Source organism: Protopterus annectens, chromosome 14.part0 (genome assembly GCF_019279795.1).
Source record: "Protopterus annectens isolate FY-2018-M chromosome 14.part0, PAN1.0, whole genome shotgun sequence".
NCBI lineage: Eukaryota > Metazoa > Chordata > Ceratodontiformes > Protopteridae > Protopterus > Protopterus annectens.
The window spans coordinates 1,053,489,263-1,053,513,091 of NC_056748.1; the positions used below are offsets into that span (position 1 = coordinate 1,053,489,263).

Consider the following 23,829-nt stretch of genomic DNA (forward strand, 5'->3'; position numbering starts at 1 on the left):
GGCCATTTTGGAATTGTATCAGCTTCACAAAACCTGCTTTGTCATGCTCCTCTTGCCATTCATTCCTATATATATGCTATTACTGCATTTCTAAGAGCAACTGTCATGGCTTAGTGGTTCAGTACTTTGACTATGGTGCATGGTATTCTGAGTTTGAGCCTGGCCATTGCTTTTTATATTTTATGACAGTCTACACAGGCCAGGAGGTGTGTCTGTGTAAAGGCAGTTTTGATACAGCTTGCTCAACGTTGCTCGTCGGTTAGCTTGTTGGCACGGTGCGCAGCTCCGCGCAAACAGGTCACGCTGGCTAACGCGCCATTTGGCTGTCAGCACGCATATTACGGGCACACAGTTTCAGCGTGTTGGAACTCTGCTCAACCTCGGCCACTCCTTCTACACCTGTCAAACCACTACTCACCTACGGGCGCTCATTTTGCACCTGTTAAACCACTACTCACCTACGGGCACTCATTTTACACCTGTTAAAACACTGCTCACCTACGGGCAGATATACTAAGAATGTTAGAGTGTAGCTCAGCTATGGGCATTTCTGACATTTCTTCTTTTTTTATTTCACACATTTCTTCACAATACATGGCCCATTTCATTACATTTTACATAAAAATAATTTTATATATGTACATATATGTCAGGGAATTGTTTCGTGCTTATTTCACTAAAAATAAAAATTGATGTTGTGGGGGCTCGAACCATGACTGCCTCCTCTTCAGCCGATGTCTCTACCGGTACGCTATTGCTACTTGGCTTACTTTGCATATTTAGTTCTTATATGCTTTTCCACTGACTGCTAACTGGCTAAGCGACGGGCATGCCCGCACAAACGAGCGCACTCACGGGCAAACATCTTTAAAACTTATTAAAAAATGTATATCATGTTCATTTTTACATTTTATGTTCATAGACTGTGGGGGCATGTGTTGTGTTGTGTTTATTCACATTTACACGGACTTTGTCGTGGGGGTTTACTTTCGGGACTTTTACTCTTCTGGGGGCGTGTCCGTTTGCAGGGCTCGCCCTAGGGACACGCCCCCTACTGTCTTACACGGACCGTGTTAACCTAAGGTGTGATTCAGCATGCCCTCATGCATATGCATGGCATGCTGACGTCACACCGTTTAACTGCAGCCTCCGTGTAAGCCTTGTAACTCTTACACAGAGGCTTTGTGAATCCTGCCCAATGTCTTTTTATGTTCTGAAGCAACACTGCCGAAATTTTTTGATTTTAGTGCTGGTCTGCTGAAGTTCTCTGAGGCTTTTTCTGAAGTAAACACTGGTGATGTGCACTTTAACAGCTGTAATTACTGTATGTAGAAGTCATGTGCTGTGTCAGTTTTTCGGCATGAAGTAGTGCTGTCTTACTGAAAGTCCTGGTCTGTAATGAGAAACTGAAATGCCAAGATTTATGGCTTATTATGTATAGAGTTCACAGTCTCTATTTATGGAAAAACATTGGTATACTGCTGAAAAGTCTGTTATGAAACATTTGCTGTCACTGTAAACTATTAATAAAACCTTGAAGTTAAGCTGGCTGATGCACTAAAAACTGTACTTGAAAGGGTTGTTTACTGCAGTTCTTTCTGTTTTATGTTCTGAAGTGTTGCTGATAAGGCTGCTTGGAATACTTGCTCTGTAGGACACACGTAATTGAACGAAACACGGGGTGCTGGAATGAAAACACTTGTTTTTGTAGTTCATAGAACACATGTAGTTGAATAAAACACTGCTATTCTGTAGATTTTTTTGTAGAATACGTGTAGTCTGACTGCTTATGCAAGGTTCTATGGGGTCTTGGGAGTTAAACTGTTTACCCTATTCCTAGTGGCGCGCCATAGAAAGAATTGTTAAGACTGTAATGTACTTGGAATTAACTGGAAACAACTAAAATGAGACTGAAACGAAAGTCTTTATCTGTTAATTACCGAAACTCGTGCTGAACATCTGCCAGTCTCTCCTTTATGTACCAAGTCCTGTGTACTTTTCAGAATGAATTCTCCAAACACTGTAATTCATTTAATAAGGCTTTATTAGATGTTCACAATATCTGAATACTGTCTTCATTAACAGTGCTGATAAACAATATCCAAAGTTACTGCACATCATAGTCTGATTATCCTGAACAACGTAAACTAAAATAGTCTTTATTTGACCTGTCTTCTGTACTCAGGCTCGAGTGCCTGTATTAGGTTCATAGGTTTATACTAGGCTATCTGCCCTAAGGCATTTATAAGCCTAGCCCAAAGTTTTGTGGCTTACGCCACCCCTTATATGAAAAAATACTGTACCCATTAGTTTGTTGTGCCTCTGTCCAGCAGTGACACAGAGATGATTCCCGGGGTAAACCTGCGATCTCCCATCCACATGCCTCACATGGACCGGGATTTTATTCCACAGCATAGGGAGTCTCTGAGTGATAAATCTATCCCTCCAGCACGTCCTATTTATATCCGTGCTAAGGTTTAAGTTGCTTGCTCTAGTGGTTTTGGTGGATTTGGATTTTTTGAGGTGGAGCATGTCCATTAATTCCGGGTTGGACATGGCCTTGTATGTCAGGCACATGTCACCTCTGAGCAGACGGTATGCGACTGAATAGAGCTGGAGTTTCTTCAATCTGGCAGCATAGGACAGATTTTGGAGTCCCTTTATCCTTTTGGTGAGGAACTTTTGGGGTCTCTCCAATTGCTGCAGATGTCTGGTGAGATACATCCCGAATGGGGCATTGTACTCGATCATTGGTCTGATAAGTGAAGAGTACAGTGGAACAATGACCTCACTAGATCTGGATGTGAATCCCTTCATGATCAGGTGGGCAATGTAGAAGGTCTTTCTAACCACTTTAGCAACGTGAGTGTCAAAAGAAAGGCCACTGTCAACCTGGGTCCCCAGGTCCCTGATAACCTCTTCTGTGCTTAGTGGATTGCCATCTATATGGTAGCTTGGGGTTACCTTGATGTTCTTCGTCTTCCATTGCTGTTTTTCCCAAAGGGTATGACTATACATTTTTTGGCGTTTAAGTTCAGGCCATGGCTCTGGCACCAGCTATCTGTTTCCGTGAGTCCCTTCTGAAGGATATCCGTGCCCGATGCACTTTCCACTGTGGCGCCCAGTTTGCAGTCGTCTGCAAACTTTGTCAGCCAAAGTCCTCCCATGTTGGCCTGTACTTCTGAGAAGTAGATGCCGAACAATAGGGGGCCAAGGACCGAGCCCTGTGGGACACCACTTGTGACCGGCTTGGTGTCTGACATAGCGCCAGCAACTCTAACCCTGTGGGTTCTGTCCTTAAGCCAGTTTGCAACCCATCTTGTGACATATGGGTTTACATTTAAGCTAGTAAGTTTTTCTACAATACCTGAGTGGGGTATTGTGTCGGAAGCCTTTGCAAGGTCAAGGTAGGCTGTATGGACTGCCTTTCCCTCATCAGTGGCCTTGGTGACTGTTTCGAAGAAGTCGACCAAGTTCAAAAGGCATGATCTGCCCTTGACGAAGCCAAACTGGGTCGGGTCCAATGTCTGCAAGTCCCCTATATCTTTGTTTATGAGCTCCATTATGATCCTCTCCATAGCTTTGCAGACTAGACTTGTTAAGCTTATGGGGCGGTAATTACCAGGGTCCGTAGAGGCACTGCCTTTGTGGAGTGGGGCCACAGTTGCCGTACGCCACTTTTTGGGCACGTATCCTGTGGTAAGGCTGAGATTAAACAGCTGCCTTATGTGCGGGTTTAATTCCTCATTTAGCTCGTGTAGCACACAGCCGGGGACACCATCCGGTCCCATTGATGCTGTGTTTTTCGCTTTAGAGAGAGCAGCTTTCACCTGCGCATTTGAGATGTCTGGGAGGCTACGCTGGGATAGTTATCTCTCCTTTAGGGGGGGAGAGGGGGGTGAAGTTTGCACTGAACCTGTCTGCCAGTATGTTGGCAATGTCTGTGGGTTCAGTGATTTTTGTATCATTTTGGACTAATTCTGAGCATATCTGGGAGTTTCCACCCAGGCTCCTAACATAGCTGAAAAAGGCCTTATGATTGTCCTTTGAATCCATGGCAATTTTTCTCTCAAAATTGGCCTTAGTTGATTTTATGAGTGCTCGTATTTTTTACTAATAATGATCAGGGGTGACTTCCCTTTTATGGATTTTGTTCTATCATGTAATAGCTTTCTCCTCTTATTGTAAAGTTTGTTAATGGCTGGGGTCCACCAGACTGGACGTTTGCCCTTTGTGGAAAGAGTCTTGGTTTTATTTGGGATTGCCTGATCCATGCAGTCCTGGAGGTGTTCATAGAAGGCATTTGTAAGGGCTTCCGCAGCTTGGGTTGTGGTTTCCACTGGCTCAGGGGCCTTGAAGGATACCACACCAGTCTTGAGTAGTGTGAAGTTTGCTTTAGAGAAGTTCTTCACTGTGGTCTTTTTTGTTTGGGGTGGGCGGGATGTGGATTTCCAGTGAGATTAGTTTATGATCAGATCTCACCACTGAGGGATATACTTCTGGTGTGGAGCATTTTGTCCCCATGTTTGTGATAATGAGATCTAGTATATTTTCTCCTCTCGTGGGAACAGTGACTAGCTGTTCCATGGCATTTGAATTTATGAACTCCAGGAACCGTTGGGCTAGAAAGTTAGGGCTTGAGTAATGTTCCCAGTCTATGTTCGGGTAGTTGAAGTCACCCAATATGATGGTGTTTGGAGATACATTTATACCCTCCAGTGTCTTCAGGAAGGCTGTGTGGGGTTTCTGAGTTTGAGAGGGTGGCCTGTAGCATGCTACAATTTGTAGAGCAGTTTTGCCTATGGTTAGTTGCACCTGGATGGTTTCCGAAGCTTCGTGCGTTGCCACCAACCTGGAGATGTGGGTATCCTTTATGAATATGGATACACCCCCTCCTTTTGTGGTGTGGTCCGGGTTTTGGGGCCGGAACGCATGATATGAGGTAAAACCTAATAGTGCTGGGGTGCTCTCAGGAGCCTTGAACCAGGTTTCAGTTACAGCACAGACATCGATGTTCTCCATACTGAGAAGGGCCTCGAAGTGCGTGCATTTTGAGATTTAGACTTCTGGCATTGAGCAGCATTACCCTCAGTTTCTTCCCATTTTTGTTTTCTAGGGTGGTAGGTTTAGAATTTGAGCCTTGCCTAAAAAAGGCACTATGGGAGTGGCAAGAGCCTTAGCCAATATCCGGAATCCCAGGGGTGACAGGTGCAAGCCATCCCTTGCGAAGCAGCATGGCTTGTCAAGCATGTCATCCCAGGCAGACAGACACTGGATCCCCTTTGAATGACACCAGACATTAAGCCAATTGTTAAAGCTGATCATCTTGTCTCTATATTGTGGCATCATTCTTGGTGAAGGAAGGATACTGCTCAGGGTCAGGGTCATACCTGCCTGGGCTACATAATCAGAGAGCTCCTCTATGTCTCTTTTCATGTAGTCCAGAGGGGTACATCTCAGGTCGTTCACACCAGCATGGACAATGACTGTGTCATATTTGTACTTGCCGTGGAGTGACCCGAGTGCTTGTGTTATGTGGCGGATTCTAGCGCCCGATAGGCAGCTTCCTGTGACCCTCTCCTTGTTCAGCCTGGTGAGTGGGACATCAGTGTGTCTGACTATGGAGTCACCTATGACAAGTATGTCTGGTGTTGTATTTGGCCTTAAGGGCTGTGACTGCTTTGCACACTGATTTTGTGGTTTATGTGTTGCTTGTGGGGTGTCTTGAGGTAGCAGTTGTTTGGGTGTCTGCTTTGGAGGCCTCTGCTGTTTAGGTAAATTTTTACTCAGAGCCTCCGAGTATGTCTTTGTGTGTTTATGTGTTTGATTCAGTGGTGTGGTAGCATTATGTGAGGCTGGTTTTGTGGCGTCTGTAGTTGCCTTCTCCTCCTGTCTGGTCTTGCCAGTCCTGAGTTGAGAGAGCTCAGCCTCCAGTTTGGCTAAATAGCTGCATCTCTCGCAAGTATTTGTGTTATGTGGGAGGAGGAGAGGGTTGTCTGTGTACATGAGGCAGTTATAACATTGCCTCAAGATTCCCAGATTCACCAGCTGGACTGGAGAGGAGATTGACAACTGACCTTTGGACATGCTAGAATAATATTGGGAATTCCTTAATTGAAAACAAGGGCCAGTGGGGAGTGAGGGTGTAGTGCTTTTAATTTTTAGTGCTGACTTATATAATTGCTTTAGTGAGCAAGTGCCAGGTAACTTGAGTGCAATGTGTTACAAGTAACTAAATGCAAAAACGACAAACAGTAAGTAACTTTCAAGTGAAACAAGGAAATAAGTACAGTAAGCAATGCAGATATCACTAGTGATCCACAGAAGTGCTGAGAAGCCGCGTATTAGGTGGAATTAGCGTTCCAGGGAAATAACAAGCAAACAAACAACAAGAATATAAACAAAGCTAGATTCAGCAGGTCTGGATCTAGTCTATGCTACAGCAAACAAGGTGTACCAATTTCAGTAAGATACAGTTCAAATATTCAGGCACTATAAACCTTTAACCAGAAATTCCCAGCTCAGAAGGGCAGAGTCCAGCCTCTTCTCCCACAAGAGTGCAGACCACGAACCTTCTTAATGTAAAATAACTGGCCTGAAGCCCAATTGCTTAAACCAGAACTAATACACTTGGACACTGGGCTCTCAATCAGCAGTTCCCAACTTAGAAGGATGAAAGCTACCTGTTCCTGCCACCACAGTGCTTGCTACAAACCTTCCTAATGTAAAACAACTGGTCTGAAGCCCAAGTGCTTAATCCAAAAGACTTAGAATGATAGCTACACTTTAATCAAGTTACAACCAAGCAGTAATAAATACAATTGAATACTTTAGAGAATGTCTGGATTAGTGCTCAAGTTACACAAACAAAGCTAGATCCAGCAGGCCCGAATCCAGTCTATGCCACAGCAAACAAGGTTTACCAACTTCAGTAAGAAGCAGTTCAGATATGCATGCACTATAAGCCTTTAACCAGAAATTCCCAGCTCAGAAGGGCAGAGTCCAGCCTCTCCTCCCACAAGAGTGCAGACCACAAACCCTCTTAATGTAAAATAACTGGCCTGAAAGCCCAAGTGCTTAAACCAGAATTAATACACTTTTAGAATACCAGACACTGAGCCCTCAATCAGCAGTTCCCAACCTAGAAGGATGTAAGCTACCTGTTCTGCCACAACAGTGCAGACCACAAACCCTCTCAGTGCAAAACAACTGGTCCGAAGCCCAAGTGTTTAAACCAAAAGGCTTAGAATGAGTTACACCAAGCAGTAATAAATACAACTGAGTGTTTTTAAGATGATGCAAAAGTAAAATGAAGTAGGTAGAAACACAAGTACAGTAAAAGCAGATGAATTTTTTTTTTTTTTTTTTTTTATAATCTGAACAAGTGCTGAGATCAAAGAAACAGATTTGAGTGCTGAAACTAGAAAACTGGCTAGTTATAAGAAAAAAACAAGCTAGAAGGCTTCCCTCAAACACAGAAGGGCTTGGGGGCCCAGAAGCCCACAAACAGTCTATACCACTTAACAGGAAAGGCAGGAAATAAGCTTAATTTTTTCTTTTTTTTTTTTTTTTGTCTGTTTCCCAGATGCTCTCTTTGTACACAGTAGGAGTGCCTGAAATCAGAATATGATCTCACTGCACTCAGTTGAGTGAGCAAATGAGATGGGCCCAGAGGCAGGCTGAGGGGAGGGCAGTTAGAGCAGAGTTAAAACTGCCAGTTCAGTTAAATATTCCTTCAACACAGTTTAAATCAAATTAAATACTGTATTTTTTTTAAAAAAAGCTTTTGAAGCTTAAACTTAATCTTCTGTGTAATGACAGGTCGAACAAACCAACTGACTAACTTCCCTAACTGTATCTGAAGTACATTTTAATAATACCAAAACCCTATAATGCTTTATATGCCCTCTTTGCCTTGTTTCCCAGGCCTGGTCTTAATCTAACATTCCATTAAAGAACATCCGGTAACTGGCAAGATTGTATCTTTCCCTTGAGAAAAGAATATTCTGCATTTCTGTATTTTCTGCACACCTTATGCTTATCTTTCCTTTCTAATAAACTGTTTCTCATGCTTGATCAGCAGGGTTATTCTTTCTTTCTGCTTAACTGTCTTTTATGCATAAATGAAACACAATATCTAGGCCTGTTTTACCCTTTAGCCTGTCTAATTACTTTTAAAATGGAAGTACCTAATCTAACAACCGACAAACCTGAAGTTCTATTAGGGGAGGGTTTATGCCCCTTTCTAAGTGTTGTGCAATGTCGGAGTTAGTGTATATATAATTAGGGGGGTGTAAGGGTGTAGCCCCTCACATGTGGGATACAGGGGGGCTTGCCTCCCTGCAGAAACCATTAAGAAAATATTGTTCAGTTTTGTCAGATTTTTCAGTGGCTTTATATGTGGTTAGAGTGTCACATTTGTCAATATTTGTACAAGGGGCCAAGCCCCTCCTGCACACCCACACCACCTGCTAATGCATATACTACATGAGTATAGCAACTCCAAGATCACCACCACACCCTTTGCTAATTATGTGTGTGTGTGTGTGTGTGTGTGTGTGTATATATATATATATATATATATATATATATATATATATATATATATATATATATATATATATATATATATATATATATATACATATATATATATATATATATATATATATATATACATATATATATATATATATATATATATATATATATATATATATATATATATATATATATTTACCATCTCCAAGGTCACACAACAGCTCTGAGCAGCACCCCCTGCTAATTATATATACCAGTTCGAAGGTCACACAACAGCTCCAAGCTACAGACCCTGCTAATTGTACAGATCCCCTCCAAGGTCGTACAACAGCTCCAAGCTGCACCCCGCACACCCCCTAGTAAGTATATATACCAACTCCAAGGAAACACAACAGCTCCAAGCTCACACCCCCACACCACTTGCTAATTATATATACCAAAGCCAAGGTTACACAACAGCTGCGAGATGGACCCCCACACCCCCTACTAATGGTATATCCCAACTCCAAGGTCACACAGCAACTCTGCATTGCACACCCCCACTCTCTGCAAATTATATATACCAACTCTAAAATCTCACAACAGCTCTGAGCTGCACCCCCCCGACATCCCCTACTAATAATATATACGAACGCCGACGTTGGCACAACAGCAAGAAAGGGAATAAACCTTCCCCTAGCATAACTTCATTGCTGTCAGTGTTTTTCAGTTTAGGTATTTTCTTTTGATCATTTTACACAGATATATATATGTATATCTATATATATATATATATATATATATATATATATATATATATATATATACATACATATCTATATATAGATATATATAGATAGATATATATAATATATATATATATGCATATAGATATATATATAGACATATATATATATATATATATATATATATATATATATAGATTATATATGTATATCTTTATATAGATATGTAATAGATATATAGATATATATAGATATACAATATATAGATATATTATATATATATATATATATATATATATGTCTTTTGGTTTGTCAGTCCTCTGAAGTAGACCATATAGGTATATATATCAATACACACACCATATGTGTATATATATATATATATATATATATATATATATATATATATATATATATATATATATATACATACATTGGGATTTTAAGTTTTTGATTTTCTGTTGCGTTTTTAGTGGTTCAGGATGAATAAGCTTTTTCTGCTTCTTTGGGCAAGAATGTCCTGGTGACGTCTTCACAGTTAGCTGATTTCTCTCCACTGGGCTGCCTATTCAGCAGTCATAGTCATGGTTTGAGAGAGAGACTGGACAATTGTATGCTATGTAAAATACACTGCAGTGAGGAATTTTGAACATCATCTACTGCTGTGGTAAGATGAAGTTAACACAACTTATCTTTCAAACTATAGGCTTATTAGCATTTTGTGTCCATTATCAAAACTATTAGAAGAGTGTATTTAATACACAACTTCTCAACTATGTGATAAATAACCATCTTCAGTCTTTAGCCCAACATGGCTTCCACCATCATCACAGTACAACTACTGTTTTGCTGAAGTTTAATAGTTGACACCCATAGTAATCCTGAAAACCTAGTCTCCACCATCTTCCTAGTCTTATCAAAAGCTTTTGGTACTGTTTCCCCACCAGTATCTTTAACATAAACTCTTATACCAACTCTTCACTGCAGTGGTTACATGGCTTCCTTTCAAACAGAGCACAAGCAGTGAAATGGAAAAAAAAGATTTCTGCACTGTCTTGGCAGTAAGTGTTGGCATCCCAAAAGGATCTTTCCTATGCCCCATACTTTTGAACATCTGCACTGCTGCAAAAGTGCTACCCTCATACAGAATGTTGATGACTTGACCCTAATCTGCTCTTTCATATCTCTTTACTGCAAGATCATAAACAACAATCCTCCTTGTCAATTGAAACGTGGCTAAAAAATTCATAACTTCTTCTAAACCCAAAAAAAAAACTAAACTACTACTCTTTACCCCAAAACACACTTTTACCAAAACAACACTATTGACTATCATCTGTACCAACAGCACTATGATAAAACAAGTAAACCACACAAAATTACTGGCTTTCATCACAGGTGAGCAGTTGAAATTTAACCACCATCACATGTAAAAAAAAAAAAAAAAAACAATTGAAAACTAGGTACATTATAAAGAGTAAAATCATACCTCCGTGAGATGGCCAGAAGGAATATAACCTATACTTTGACTGAAAACTTTCTTTTATAATACCTCAATCTTCAATAAACTTCCAGTATCATAAATGAATAAACTTAAGCAATGTTAAAATTGCCAGAAGAGTAGTAAACTGTAAAAACAGAACACAGCAGTGTCTAGCACTCGGACAGAGAATTAAACTGACTAGAACTACATCACCTAGGTGTTTCTCAGCCATCTACAATAGACAGACATTTCAGTAAGCCAAAAAATTGCACAGTCCTTAACAACCTAATTCAGTACTACTTCCCCTAATAAAATGTTCTTTATAAAAATTGCTAATCATTATAACCCTATACTCTAATACTGCAGGTGATTCTTTATATTCAAGTACTGTAGCTGAAGTATGGAACCGTATCCCACTACCACTGAAATACATTCAGAATGCAGTTCAATAAAACCATAACTAAAACTTCACCTATCAACTCAATGGATCTGCTACTGTACATCTCCAGGATAAGTGCCACTGTTATCTTCAGTGTGCCAGATCAGCAAACCATTTCTCTTCACTATTCTCTACAACCAGATATCACCAATACCTGAATAGTTTTATTAACAGTTCCAAGCCACATACATAGTTTGACACTGCTCACCCCCTTCCACCTCTGTGCTTGCAGTATAAAACGTAGGATAGCCATATACAATTGCATCTGAACCTGCTTAACACCTCACCTCTTAACCACAGTATTGACATTTTATGCCCTGCTTAATTCCTTCCCTCATTTCCATTTATTTGAATTTCTAAGGACTAATCACAAATTCTGTTATCTATCTGACAAACTATCTAATACACTTCTTCAAATGCTCAATGTTCAACATCTACTAAATATTAAGTGTCTCTTATACTGTAATAGCTGTGTTTATTTCATGTAAATGTAATCTAATTACCCAAATATATTTGTAATTGTTGATGTATATTACCCAATGTCTCTTCATGTATATTACTGAATGTCTGTTTAAAAATTGTTTTTAATATGTTGGAGCTTTTCTCCTTGGGCCTCCCCTGAAAAGGAGTTTTGACTAAACCTGGTAAACAAAAGCAAAATAAATAAATGTCTAATATTTTCACTCAAGCAAGTAACCCACTGAGAATATCACCTTGCTGAAAGAACCTTAGGAAATTGTGTTTGGGTGGGAGTAGCTGTATTCCAGACCTCTTTTACACATATATTTACAATCTTGTCTTCATTGACAAGTATGTCAGCCTTTTGTATTTTTACCCTGATCTACTATCCACAGTAAGTAGATGTTACTGCAAACAGAACATTTCAAATCACTTGCATACCCGACAATTTTTTTTTCTGATAGTGCTGAAGTTTACTAACTCTATTGCTTTGTAGCCACTGCAGACTATCACCTGTAAAAGTTAGCTGGGGATACTGAAGAAAAACTTCCTATCTTTTTAAAATTAGGGGGTGCACAATGGGAAATACTGAAGAAAAGCTTTCCTTTTCTTTAATAATAGTTGTGTTAATAATTGGGTTGTGATTCCAAGATGGTGGTCGGCTAGTTGGCACCCTATCCACGAGTTCCTACCGTTAATTTTTACTTTATGTAGCCTTAATTGTTTCTAAACAGTAGTAATTACTATTCGCTGACATAAGAGACTAATACAACATATCTGAAAATAGTTGGAGGTCTGTTTTCTGGTAAAAACTGAAATTTTTCCTCTTTATCCAGTTTCTGGGATAAGGAATACGAGTTTCCAGGAGGCCTGTGTGAAAATTTTGTGCCTGACAGGATTTGCGCTTCTAGTAGTTGGCGCTCCTCGCTTCTGTACTGTACATCGGAATCCAGTTATGACAGAAAGTGCGGAGAATATGGATGCCCAGAGTACCAAGGCAAAAATCTCCTCAATTCTCTCCCCTGAGAAAGATAACACTTGTAAAAGGTTGAGAACTTCAAAAACATCTCTGGATAATAGTTCTTCAAGTAATAAAACAAGTGCTAAGACAAAAACTGAACCGAATCTTCACATCGACGATCTCAAAGTAGCGCTTCAACCAATTCAGGATGCAATTCAGGGTATATCTGACCAAATGTCTGGACTTACTAAATCTATTAATCAGTTAGTACAAAGAGTTGACACACTAGAGCAAAAAACACAAAAAAATGACTTTAAAATAAGTCAAGTATCTGATGTCACAAAGAATAACTCTGTGCTTATTGAGGAATTACAATCTAAATTAACAGATCTTGAAGCGAGAAGCCGACGTAATAACATTATTGTTAGGGGTTTACCTGAAACATATGATAATCAAAACCTTATTTTAATTTGTGGTCAGATTTTCAGTGCACTTTTGGGTCCGAGTATTACAGCTGATAAAGTAATAATTGAGAGGGCGCATAGAGCTGTTAGACGTAGACAAGATTCACAAATCCCTCGCATCATCTATACAAAACTGCTGAACTTTCAGGATGTTCAAAACATTCTACAGGCAGCAAAAAAGCAAAAAATATTGTTATGGAACAGTCATAAAATTACTTTTACTCAAGACTTGCCACACCAAATAAAATTGAATAGGCAGAAGTTAGCTCCCTTCTGTGCTGATTTAATTAAAAGAAATGTAAGATTTCAAATGAGGTACCCGAGTGTCCTCTTATTTACATATAAAGAGACTAAATATTCAGTAAGTACTCTATCTGAAGCTAAAGATGCATTTATTAAAGCCTTTAATTCTTATCCAGTGTTATAAAAATGTATTCAGTTTGTCAATTTGCCTTACAATGGAGCTGGGAAGAAGTATTGTTTTTACAAGCGCTGATATGTGCAAGTGTTTTCTTCATTTAGTCATTTGTACAGCATGTGTGGTTGTTCAAGGACTATTTCTGTTGGATGTGAAGGCTTATCGTTGACAAATATACAAACAAAGTAAGTAAGCCTTGCTGTTGGATTAATACTAGTTTTGGTGTGGCGTGATTTCTTTGATAAACGCCTAGTTTGAACTATTAAGTGAGAAAAAACTCGGGTAGCTGGTGGATGACTGTATGTTTCTTCAGGTGTCAGTATATGCGGCGTGATGTTCCGGAATTTGCGACTGTAAATGGAGTCATGATTAGTTCTGGAGATTATACTCCTGATACATTCCCTCCTTGTGGAGCTGCGTGAGAATTCTGGCTCTCATGATAACTGTAAGAGGCGGAACCTTTGCTTATGGTACAGTTGCTGAGGTGCTGATGCGCTTCATTTCCTGAGGTTTCCTACAATGACAGTTCATTGTTCTGTACTTCATTGTGTAGATAGTTAAGAAATGGAGGTATAGTTTAGTATATACCAAGTGTATTATTTGATGATGTCTGCCTTAATGCATGCTATGGTGGACTGGTTTACATGATCCATTAATGATGCAAGTGGCTTCTCACATCATCTTTGTGGGATATTCGCAACTTTAGTTCAGTATGTGCGTGTATTGAGTGCAGCAGTTCTTACATGTTGGTTTCTTATCTTAAATTTTACTAGTGTTGTTTAATATGCACTAAAATATAATCTTAATGTGTTTAATTATTTTATGTATATACTATACAAATGTTTACATTATATTAATATTTTTTAGATTCAATTTTTTAAAATCGTATATATGTAGATTCTAGTTAGTTAGTTAATTTTATTTCTCTCTTTTTATGGCTAATTTCAATGTTCTGGATATGAACTCGTGAGTGTGTTGTTTATGGGTTCTAACATAGCCGGGTCTTGGAAACATTGTGTGTTGTATATATGTACATATTGTTGTAGTATTAGTTTTTTGCTTAATTTTTATTTCTTTTTTATTTGTTATAACAAGAATTATTATGCTAACCTATCAAAAGGTTTACAGTTGTATTATATATTATTTCCTTCCATTAGTATTGAGGGGTGGGTAGGCACCGGGGATTTGTGGAAGGATTTTCTTTGCTGTCATATTTCTTTTTTTTTTTTGCCTTTTTTCTTTTCTTATCACTGTCATTTTATAATTATAGATAAAGGGCAGAATGGAAAATATAGGAGAAGACTGAAAATAAAAGTCAGCTGTGTATTTGCGAATAAAAATAAGCGCTTTTGGCTTTTACAAGGTCACCGTCTTTATTTATCTAGGTTTTTTTTCTTTTACAACAAATATATGCTAGTTCTAACTATGCTTATTGTACTATGACTTTATATATAGATTCGTGGAACGTTAGAGGGTTGCAAAACAAGTCTAAAAGGGCGCTTATCTGTCACTTGATTTTTAAATCATATGCTAATATATGTTTCATTCAAGAAACGCACATGTATGATAAGGATTGGGCAAGAGAAAGAGAAAAGAAATGGGTGAAATTTATTATTTCTTCAGGTAATAGTTCTAATGCTAGAGGAGTAGCGATAATTATCAAAAAATCTTTTCAAGGTACCATATTTAATATAAGGTCTGATGTAAATGGTAGATGGTGTTTTTTTATCTCAATTTCCTAATATTAACAAACCTATCCTATTTTTTAATTTATATGGCCCGTGTTCTCAACAATATATTTTTATTACAGAAATTCATAATATTTTAGCAACCTTTAAAGATCATTATATTATAGCTGGGGGTGATTGGAATGCTGTTATTGATCCTATTGTAGATCGTTCTAATAAATCTCCTTATTATTGGTACAATACCCAATCCTCCTCTGCCTTGGAAGATTTGATGTATGACCTTAGTCTTACTGACCCTGTTTCTTTGAAGGACCAAATAACGAAAGATGAGTTATATACCTACTATTCAAAATGTTTCAAATCTTGGTCAAGATTGGACTTCTTTTTAATCTTGGAATTTTTCACACACTTTGATATTGTTCTTTTCTTGGATCCGAGATCTGTATCTGATCATTCTAAGATTTCAATAAATATTAACCCTATTCAAAAAAAAAATTCCCCTTCTAACTATAATAATTGGACACTTAATAATAATTTACTTTGTAATAAAGACATTACTCAAGAAATCACTGAAACACTATCTAATTTTACCTTTAATCTGGATATTTCTGATATACCTTTAGATATACAATGGGCGGCTTGTAAAGCTTATATGAGAGGTATTTTAATTAATAAAGCCTCTTTTCTTAAAAGGAAATATAAAGCCAAAGAAATTGAACTTACAAATAAACTTCTTGAATTAGAAAAACAACAAAAAATTAATGTAGACTCCAATAGAGATAATTTAATAAATGATTTGCAAACCCAATTACTTCAATTACATAAACAGAATCTAACCATTTTTGAACAAAGGATGATTGCAACTTACTCTGAATGGGCACAAACTCCATCTAAATTCCTTGCAAAATTAATTAGAAACAATCAAGAACCTCCTAAGATATCTCGCTTACACTTTGATAACAAGATTTATAACTCTGACCAAGAAATAATACAACTTTTTTCTAACCTTTTTTCTGACATATATTCTAAAGGAAATACGAGTAGTACTACGCATAAAAATATGATTGATTTTCTCAATTCTATTAAATTCCCCTCCATAAGTAAAAGTCAATGTGACTTGCTTTCAGCTCCCATAAGCCTACAAGAAATTCAAGAAGCTATCTTGAATATTAAGGTAGGGAAATCACCTGGTCCTGACGGATTCACAGCTGAATTCTTTAAAACTTATAACTTATTGATTTCTTCTATATTGTTAAAAGTATATAATTATGTAATAAAGCATGGTATTTCAGATCTTTATTGGAATACTTCGAAAACGATTTTAATTTTAAAAAATCAAAAGGACAAATCAGATCCGCACAATTATCGTCCCATTTCTTTGATTAATATTGACATAAAGATTTTAGCTTCTCTTTTAGCTAATAGACTTAGAAAAATTCTTCCTTCTATAATATCCATGGAACAATCAGGCTTTATGTCAGGTAAACATACTTGGGATAATACCTTAACTTTAGATTCATTAATGCATATTCTAAAAAAAGACAAAAATCCAATTTATGCCTTGATAATAGATGCGGCAAAGGCTTTTGACAGGGTTAACTGGATGTTTCTTTTTCTTTCCTTATCATATTTCAATATTCCCTTTTCTTTCATAGACATGATTAAAGTTTTATATAATAATTCCTCGACTTGTCTATGGATAAACAAAATTCTGTCAAAACCAATACGAATAACTAATAGCACTAGACAGGGGTGTCCGCTATCTCCTTTCCTTTTAATATATTCATTGAACCCCTATTTCTTTATATAAAATCAAATACATTTCATGCGATTCCTAGAGTAATGAATACTAAAGTATCTCTGTCAGCTTTTGCTGATGATTTAATCATTTATTTTCAACTTCCTAACACTGATCTTCATAAGATTGAATCTTCCATTGAGGCCTTTTCAAAAGCTTCAGATTATCAAGTTAATTTTCAGAAATCTCACATCTTTCCTATAAATCTTCAGGGATACAACCCAAATTATTTTCCTATATCTCCTTTTAAAATTACTTTAGATATTAAATATTTAGGATTTCCTTTGATCATAATTATTCATCTACATTTCAAAATAATCTCCTTAAATCCTGGTCCAAAATAACTCTTGATATTCTTAGGTGGCAGAAGTTGAAATTATCTCTCTTGTCTAAAGCTGCTATAATTAAAATGAATATTCTGCCTAAAATCCTCTTTCAATTCAACTCTGTAGATCAGGTAATACCAAAGTCTTTTTTGACTAAGATATGTAGGGATTTAGCAAAATTTATCTGGTATCCCAAATCTGTGAGAATTGCATATAATAAACTAACTATTCCCAAATCGGGTGGAGGGTTGGGACTTCCAAATTTTCAGTTATACTACTTAATAATTTCGGCAAGTAGGTTATTATGTATTTCCAAATTTAAATTAGTAGATTATAACTCTTATCCTTTCTGGTCTAAAATATGGTTTCAACATGTTATGAGTCTGAATTTAAATCCAGAGGCCCTCCCCTTTCTCTCACAAGATTCCTTAAAAAATCTCAAGCTCTCAAATAATTTAAAACATAAGGTTATTATTTTTCAAAATTTATTGAAACTTATAAATCTTGATAAAACCTTCCCTTTGCTTCAACCCTTACACGTAAATCCTAATATTACGATTAATAATCTTCCTGTTAATCTTTCTAATTTCCCGTTAATCAAAAACTTAGTGGTTTGGGATATACTCAAACACAATAATGAATCATTATCTAATTTGTGTGTAATATTGAAAATAAATAAAAAATATTTATCGATAATCAGACAATTGAGGGATATTATTAAGTATAAATTTATACATCTTTTTGATAATGGACAAAATATATCCTTATTAGAATCCGTTTTGCATAATCTTACTCTACCCAAGAAAATGATTTCTAATTCATATAAACTCATATCATCTATGATAAATAGTAGTCCATGTCTTTTTTCAAATTATTGGAATAATTATCACCCTCTTCTTTCACATAATCAAAAACACTTGTCCATAAAGAACACTATCAATTTCTCCCCCTTTAAGAATCTTTTTTACACACAATTAATGATTAATAATAATACCTATTTTACTCCGGCTAGATTAGCAAAAATTGACTCCAATAAATCTCCTTCCTGCCCCTGCTGCTCAGCACCCTATGCTGATTTATTTCATATTTTTTGGTCTTGTTATCATACTCACAAACTTTGGACTTCGTTAAAGGTCCGTCTCCAAAAAATGGGGTACCACAAATTGACCCTTTGTTGGGAACTAGCCATTCTTCACATACCTATGTGTACTCTTTCTTTATTTGATACCCATGTTTTGTTTTTTTTATGTTCACTCATGAAACTATACATCTCAAAAAATTGGATGGACCGTACTAAGCTTAGTTGGAATAACTTTAAATCAGTGGTACTTACTTACATGGCTTCACACAAATTCATTAGTAAGAGTCCAAAGAAGAGCGCCCTTTATCTAAAACTTTGCTTCAAAGTTAATACACTTCTCCTTATTTCTACTTGAGTTAATCCAGTGTTTTGTAATTTATTTCTAATATTCAGTACTATTTAATTATTGCTATATTATGTTTTCTTTTATCGACAGCTTGTTGGGATGGTTGTTAAAATTTTGTGATTTTTATTAGTATACTGTGCATTTTATTTATCTTGTTATAACTTGTTTGGTTTTTATTGTATTAAAAGAAAATTGCCAATAAAAAATTTTTTTTGAAAAAAAAAAAATAATTGGGTTGTGCCACATTGGATCTCATCTTTCTATAACTTGGAGAGTTCCCTTCCTGAGAAGGGTAAACTGAATCTTTGTATTTATTCCTTGTATTTACAAGCTTTTTTATTCTTGTTTCAGATTGGAGAACTTCTGAGTGAGAATGTACAACTTAAGGAAGACGTGAAAAATAAGGATGCCAAAATTCAGCATCTCCAGCTGCAGCTGGTGAGTTTAGCATGTCTAACCCTTGACATTGTTTATTTTTCTGTGACATCTTAAACACTCTGTGGGACCCATAACCTTTGAAAGACAAAATATTATTTAACAAGCATACCAAAAGCAACATGATACATTTTTGCAGATTGCAGAAATAAGACTGAAAGTATAAACAGGTAATATTGTTTGGTCTTGCTGAGTCCCCTTTTTAGTTTAGAGGTTTCTCCATCTTCTGACTTAGTGGCAGTCAAGAAGCTTGATTGCGTTTCACAGTGTGGATATGTTCTGATTTACATACACACACACACACACACACACACACACACACACACACACAGTGCATATTAGTCTTGAAAGAAGTTATTAATAGAGTTTCATGTTATTTTTTTTCTATTTAGGTTTCCTGATGTGGTATTAGCATCTTAAGTGGTGCTTTTTATGCACAGACTTTCAAACACAACTGGGTTAGATGTTACCTTATTGATAAAACAAAAGTCAGCAAAGTAAGCTTTAGGAAATAGAATATTAGTGACATCTTGAGGGGAGTAAATATGTCCTGTAATTTTACATTAAGACATCATGTTTTCAGACTCACATTTTGCTGGTTTGAAGTCTACAGAGTGCTTTATTGTATTCATGAATGGATGAGAAGAGTGTTATAGTGTAGAACTTTGGTCTTCCTAGAATGATTAAATAATCCCCAAATTTGAGGCTGTCCAGCAACCTGGCCACATTTGTATATGCATAATTAAAAAGGCATTGTTTCAAAGCAATGAAAGCACTCCCCCTGTACCTCAATATAGTGCCTGTCTAATCTTCAAACCTACTCGTAATTATGGGGAAGTATAACTATTTGTCAAGGATCTCACCACCCTACAACAGATTCCTCAGGATGCCACATTTGAACTTCTTGATGTCCAAAGAAAACCATCTTGTGTCCCCTTTTGAGCATGATAAATATTGTAACAACTTAGCTGAAATCCTCATCAAACCTAACACCTGTCTACCAGGGCACTTCAGCTATCAGTCAGTAAAATGCCTGACCTAAAACAACTCCTCCCTTTATTTAATGTATTAATATAGCAAAACTTGCTTGGAAAAATGAACTATTGACTTTAAAGATGAGAACTTCAAATGTTAGACATATTTAAAAAATCTTGCTTAAAACATAAAAATCTTCTTGAAAAATATTGATTGTTCACAATTTAATTATTTGCTATACAGTCTATGCTGTGGCCCTTTGTAAATAGTTACTTGTTTTTATTCTATATATTGTTTTGTTTATTGTGTTTTCCCTTTTATTATAACATTTCAATAAAAAGTAAAAAAAAAAAAAAAAAAACTGGCTGACCTACACTGGCAGAGTTTGTCATGCCCAACACTTCCTTGAAATTATAAATGCTGACTCTCTCTCAAATGCTTAACCATCCTACTAGGAGCCACAAAGGATCTTCATCTCGTCCTCACAAATGTGGTCATTTTTTGCACATCTACACACACATGTATGTATATATATATATATATATATATATATATACGTACGTACGTACATACATACATACATACATCATACCTTGTTAAGTCAAACCATAAATTAGTGACCTTTTCCTTTACAAGCGGTGGTGCTTCAACTGTAAATATATCTATGTTTAGATACTTGTCAAATGCAAATCACATTCAGTAATTTGATGACCAAAATAATTCCTGCTGCAAGCCACCTCTGATGGATCTCACTGTCAATGTTGCTACCTGTGCCTCTGTCTTATACTTCCACCAAATATAATGTGAAATTTAAAAACAAACCTCTGTGGTGAAATACCTATATAATAAATTCTATAACAAGAAAAAGAAATTGCTTAATGCATATAAGAAGTCTCATTTTACCTATCTTAAGAGAGCATCTAAACTAGAAAAGACCTTAAGGAAACCATTAGTAAGCTCAAAGCTTAGTATCTACTTAAAATGGCTGCTAAAATTTAAAAAAAATTAGTACAAATCTTTAACTCAGTTGGGAAATTAGAAACTAACACACAACAAAGTTCACAGTAATACACAATAATACACTGTGGCCAAAAGGAAATAGCTAATATCTTAGCTGACATAGTGAGTTCAGATTTTACTCCAGCCACAGTTATAGCTGTTCTGTAGATTCCACCATCAAACACCTGCTTTAATTACTATGTAATAAGTTCTGGCAGCCCTGTCAAAAACTAAGAATACCTTATACATGAGTCCTGATTATCATTGTGAAGTATGAACTGTTAGAAGCCTTACTATACCTCTTTAATTCAAGTCTTCCTTAAGTCTGGAAAACAGCCATTAAATAAAGATGGTCCAGCCACAGACCCTGACAATTATAAACCTGTTATTCTTACTAGCCTCATATGTAAAGCTATGTAATGTATTGTCTCAGAGCTCGTTAATCTGTACATTGAAAATCTCTTAACCCTGGATCCTTATCAGTTTGACTTTGTCAAGAAGACCCTACCTCTTTAACCTTATTTTCTTTGAAAAAAGTAGCAGAAACAGTGGATAGTGGTTTTATATATATATATATATATATATATATATATATATATATGTACATACATACATATAGCATTTTTGGACCTGGTGAAGGTCTTTGACACTATTCTTCATGCAGGTATCATTGACAGAGTTGTAAATTTGAATATAATTTTTTTTATATTGTTTTGTAAATAGCTTACTGGTTGTTTGATGGAAAAAACGTGGTTGGAGAGCAGGTGTCATTTCTGAAAGCGAAAAAGTTACCAGTTGTGTACCACAGGGCTTAGTACTGGGCCCTTTCCTATTTCTCAGGCCTTCATCCCAGCACTCGTGGCAGACAGCTATAAATTGGGTGGTGTTTTTCAATCTTCCACTGATTCATTATTGCTCCAGCTTCAGCTCCAACATGGATTAGACCATGCTAACAGTTGGTGTAAAGAGAATGGTCTCAATTTAAATGTAAAGAAATGCATGTTCATTTTGGTAAACAAAACATGCTCACGTACCATAGAGGTGATCCTCCAATCTCATACTGTCGTAAGGGATGTAGTCACTCTTGTTGATAATTCCTTATTGATTAACTGTCATGTCTCTGCAGTAGTTCAGAAAACTTTCTGTCTGGCTTATCTGATTTCCAAAGACATCTCTAGTAGATCCAAAGAAAGCTCAGTTATCTTTTATTGAATATAATGCACCTTTGGCATGTATTGGTCTGAATATATCACTCTGAGGTTCATAACAAAAGATCAGTGGCCTCAAAAATTTGAGCAGGACAAACTGGCATGCCCCCTGTCTCCTCCGTGATGATCTCTGTCTAGCCTTTTGAGCCACAAAAGATCCAACCTTCTTTGACCTTGTATTCTTCTGCAGAACAAATAGTACTACAAGTAGCCAGTTAAAGGAGGTAAACCTTCATCATTGGATAAAAAAGAAATGTGAATCTATAACAGAGCCATAGACTTGCTACTTTCAAAGTATGTCTGCTGTGTGTGCGTATGTATGTGTGTGTAGGAGAGAGATGGAGTGAAGGCCTAGCAAACCCCATCATTCTCTACTTGCCCATTAAATTCTCTGAGGATGTCATCAGCTGTAGGAGTCACAAATTAACAGCAGTGTGTATGTGTGTATATATATATATATATATATATATATATATATATATATATACACACAAGTGTGCTGTGTTTTACTGGTTGTACAGATGGTTGCTATAGCTTGTCTACAGGCAGTGTTTTGTATCAGAGCAACAACTTGAAATACTTTGCTGTAAGCCATTATTTTTCTTCGCAAACATCATACATGTGTACAGGTGGATATCATTTGGGAGATAGGGGTAAGGAGGTGTGCTGCATATATACATTTGACAGTAACAGCTGAAATATGTTCTTTCATTGTATAGGGTACAGTAAAGTCAGCTACATTTTGAGAGTGAAGGTGAGGTGTCCTACTCTGCAAAGGTATGACAGCAACATCTAGAAATATATTACTCTGGCCATTTGTGTTTTCACTTTCATCATAACCTAAGATTGGGAGAGGGGGCAGGCATTACTAGCACACGTGCTTTTATGTATCGTTAAAGTTATGTGTTTTCTCATCCTGTTTGGGTATACTGTTTTGTCAGCTTTAAACATTAAGTCTTGGACACAAGTTATCTCATGCTTGATAGAAAATAAGACAGAGTTCTTCCTTGGTAATGATATTTTATTCAGACCATCATTGGATCAAAATGCTGGGGAAAATCTTTGTAATGTAATTTAGAGCATCTAGAGCTCTGCAGTTTCCGGGAGGATGATGGCCCCTTATTCCCCAGATTAATTCATTACTTTATTCATTATTACATTGCACACTTGAATAAGTATGGTGTGCTGAAAAGATGCAATGGAATCTTGGAATGTGAGACATTGTGAAACAAGAGGAAGGAAAGAATCTGGATAGTGTGGAGAGGAGAGTTTAGAGGGCAAACTGGGTGGTTCGGTGTAGGGGAAACTATGAACAATGCTTGAATGCAGGAGTAACTGGTGGGTGGTGGAGTCATCTTTGAGTCCTTTTCATATGACTCCAATTTCACCTCAGGCCAGCCATGATGAAAATTATATTTTTCATGTTTGCGTCATCATGTCTGTAGTGCAGCAAGACAACACGATATGTGAGTTGTTTTCAAAG

General features: G+C 36.8%; 1 protein-coding gene across 5 annotated transcripts in view; it reads left to right on the forward strand.

The window, feature by feature from the left end:
• The window catches only part of CCSER2 (coiled-coil serine rich protein 2), a 1,462,971-nt gene that overhangs the window by 858,420 nt on the left and 580,722 nt on the right, over positions 1-23,829 (forward strand). For all 5 annotated transcript variants that reach the window (XM_044056871.1, XM_044056872.1, XM_044056868.1 and 2 more), the window contains one exon: positions 19,081-19,167. In XM_044056871.1, the coding sequence (XP_043912806.1) occupies positions 19,081-19,167 (87 nt within the window). The remainder of the gene's footprint in view (positions 1-19,080; positions 19,168-23,829) is intronic.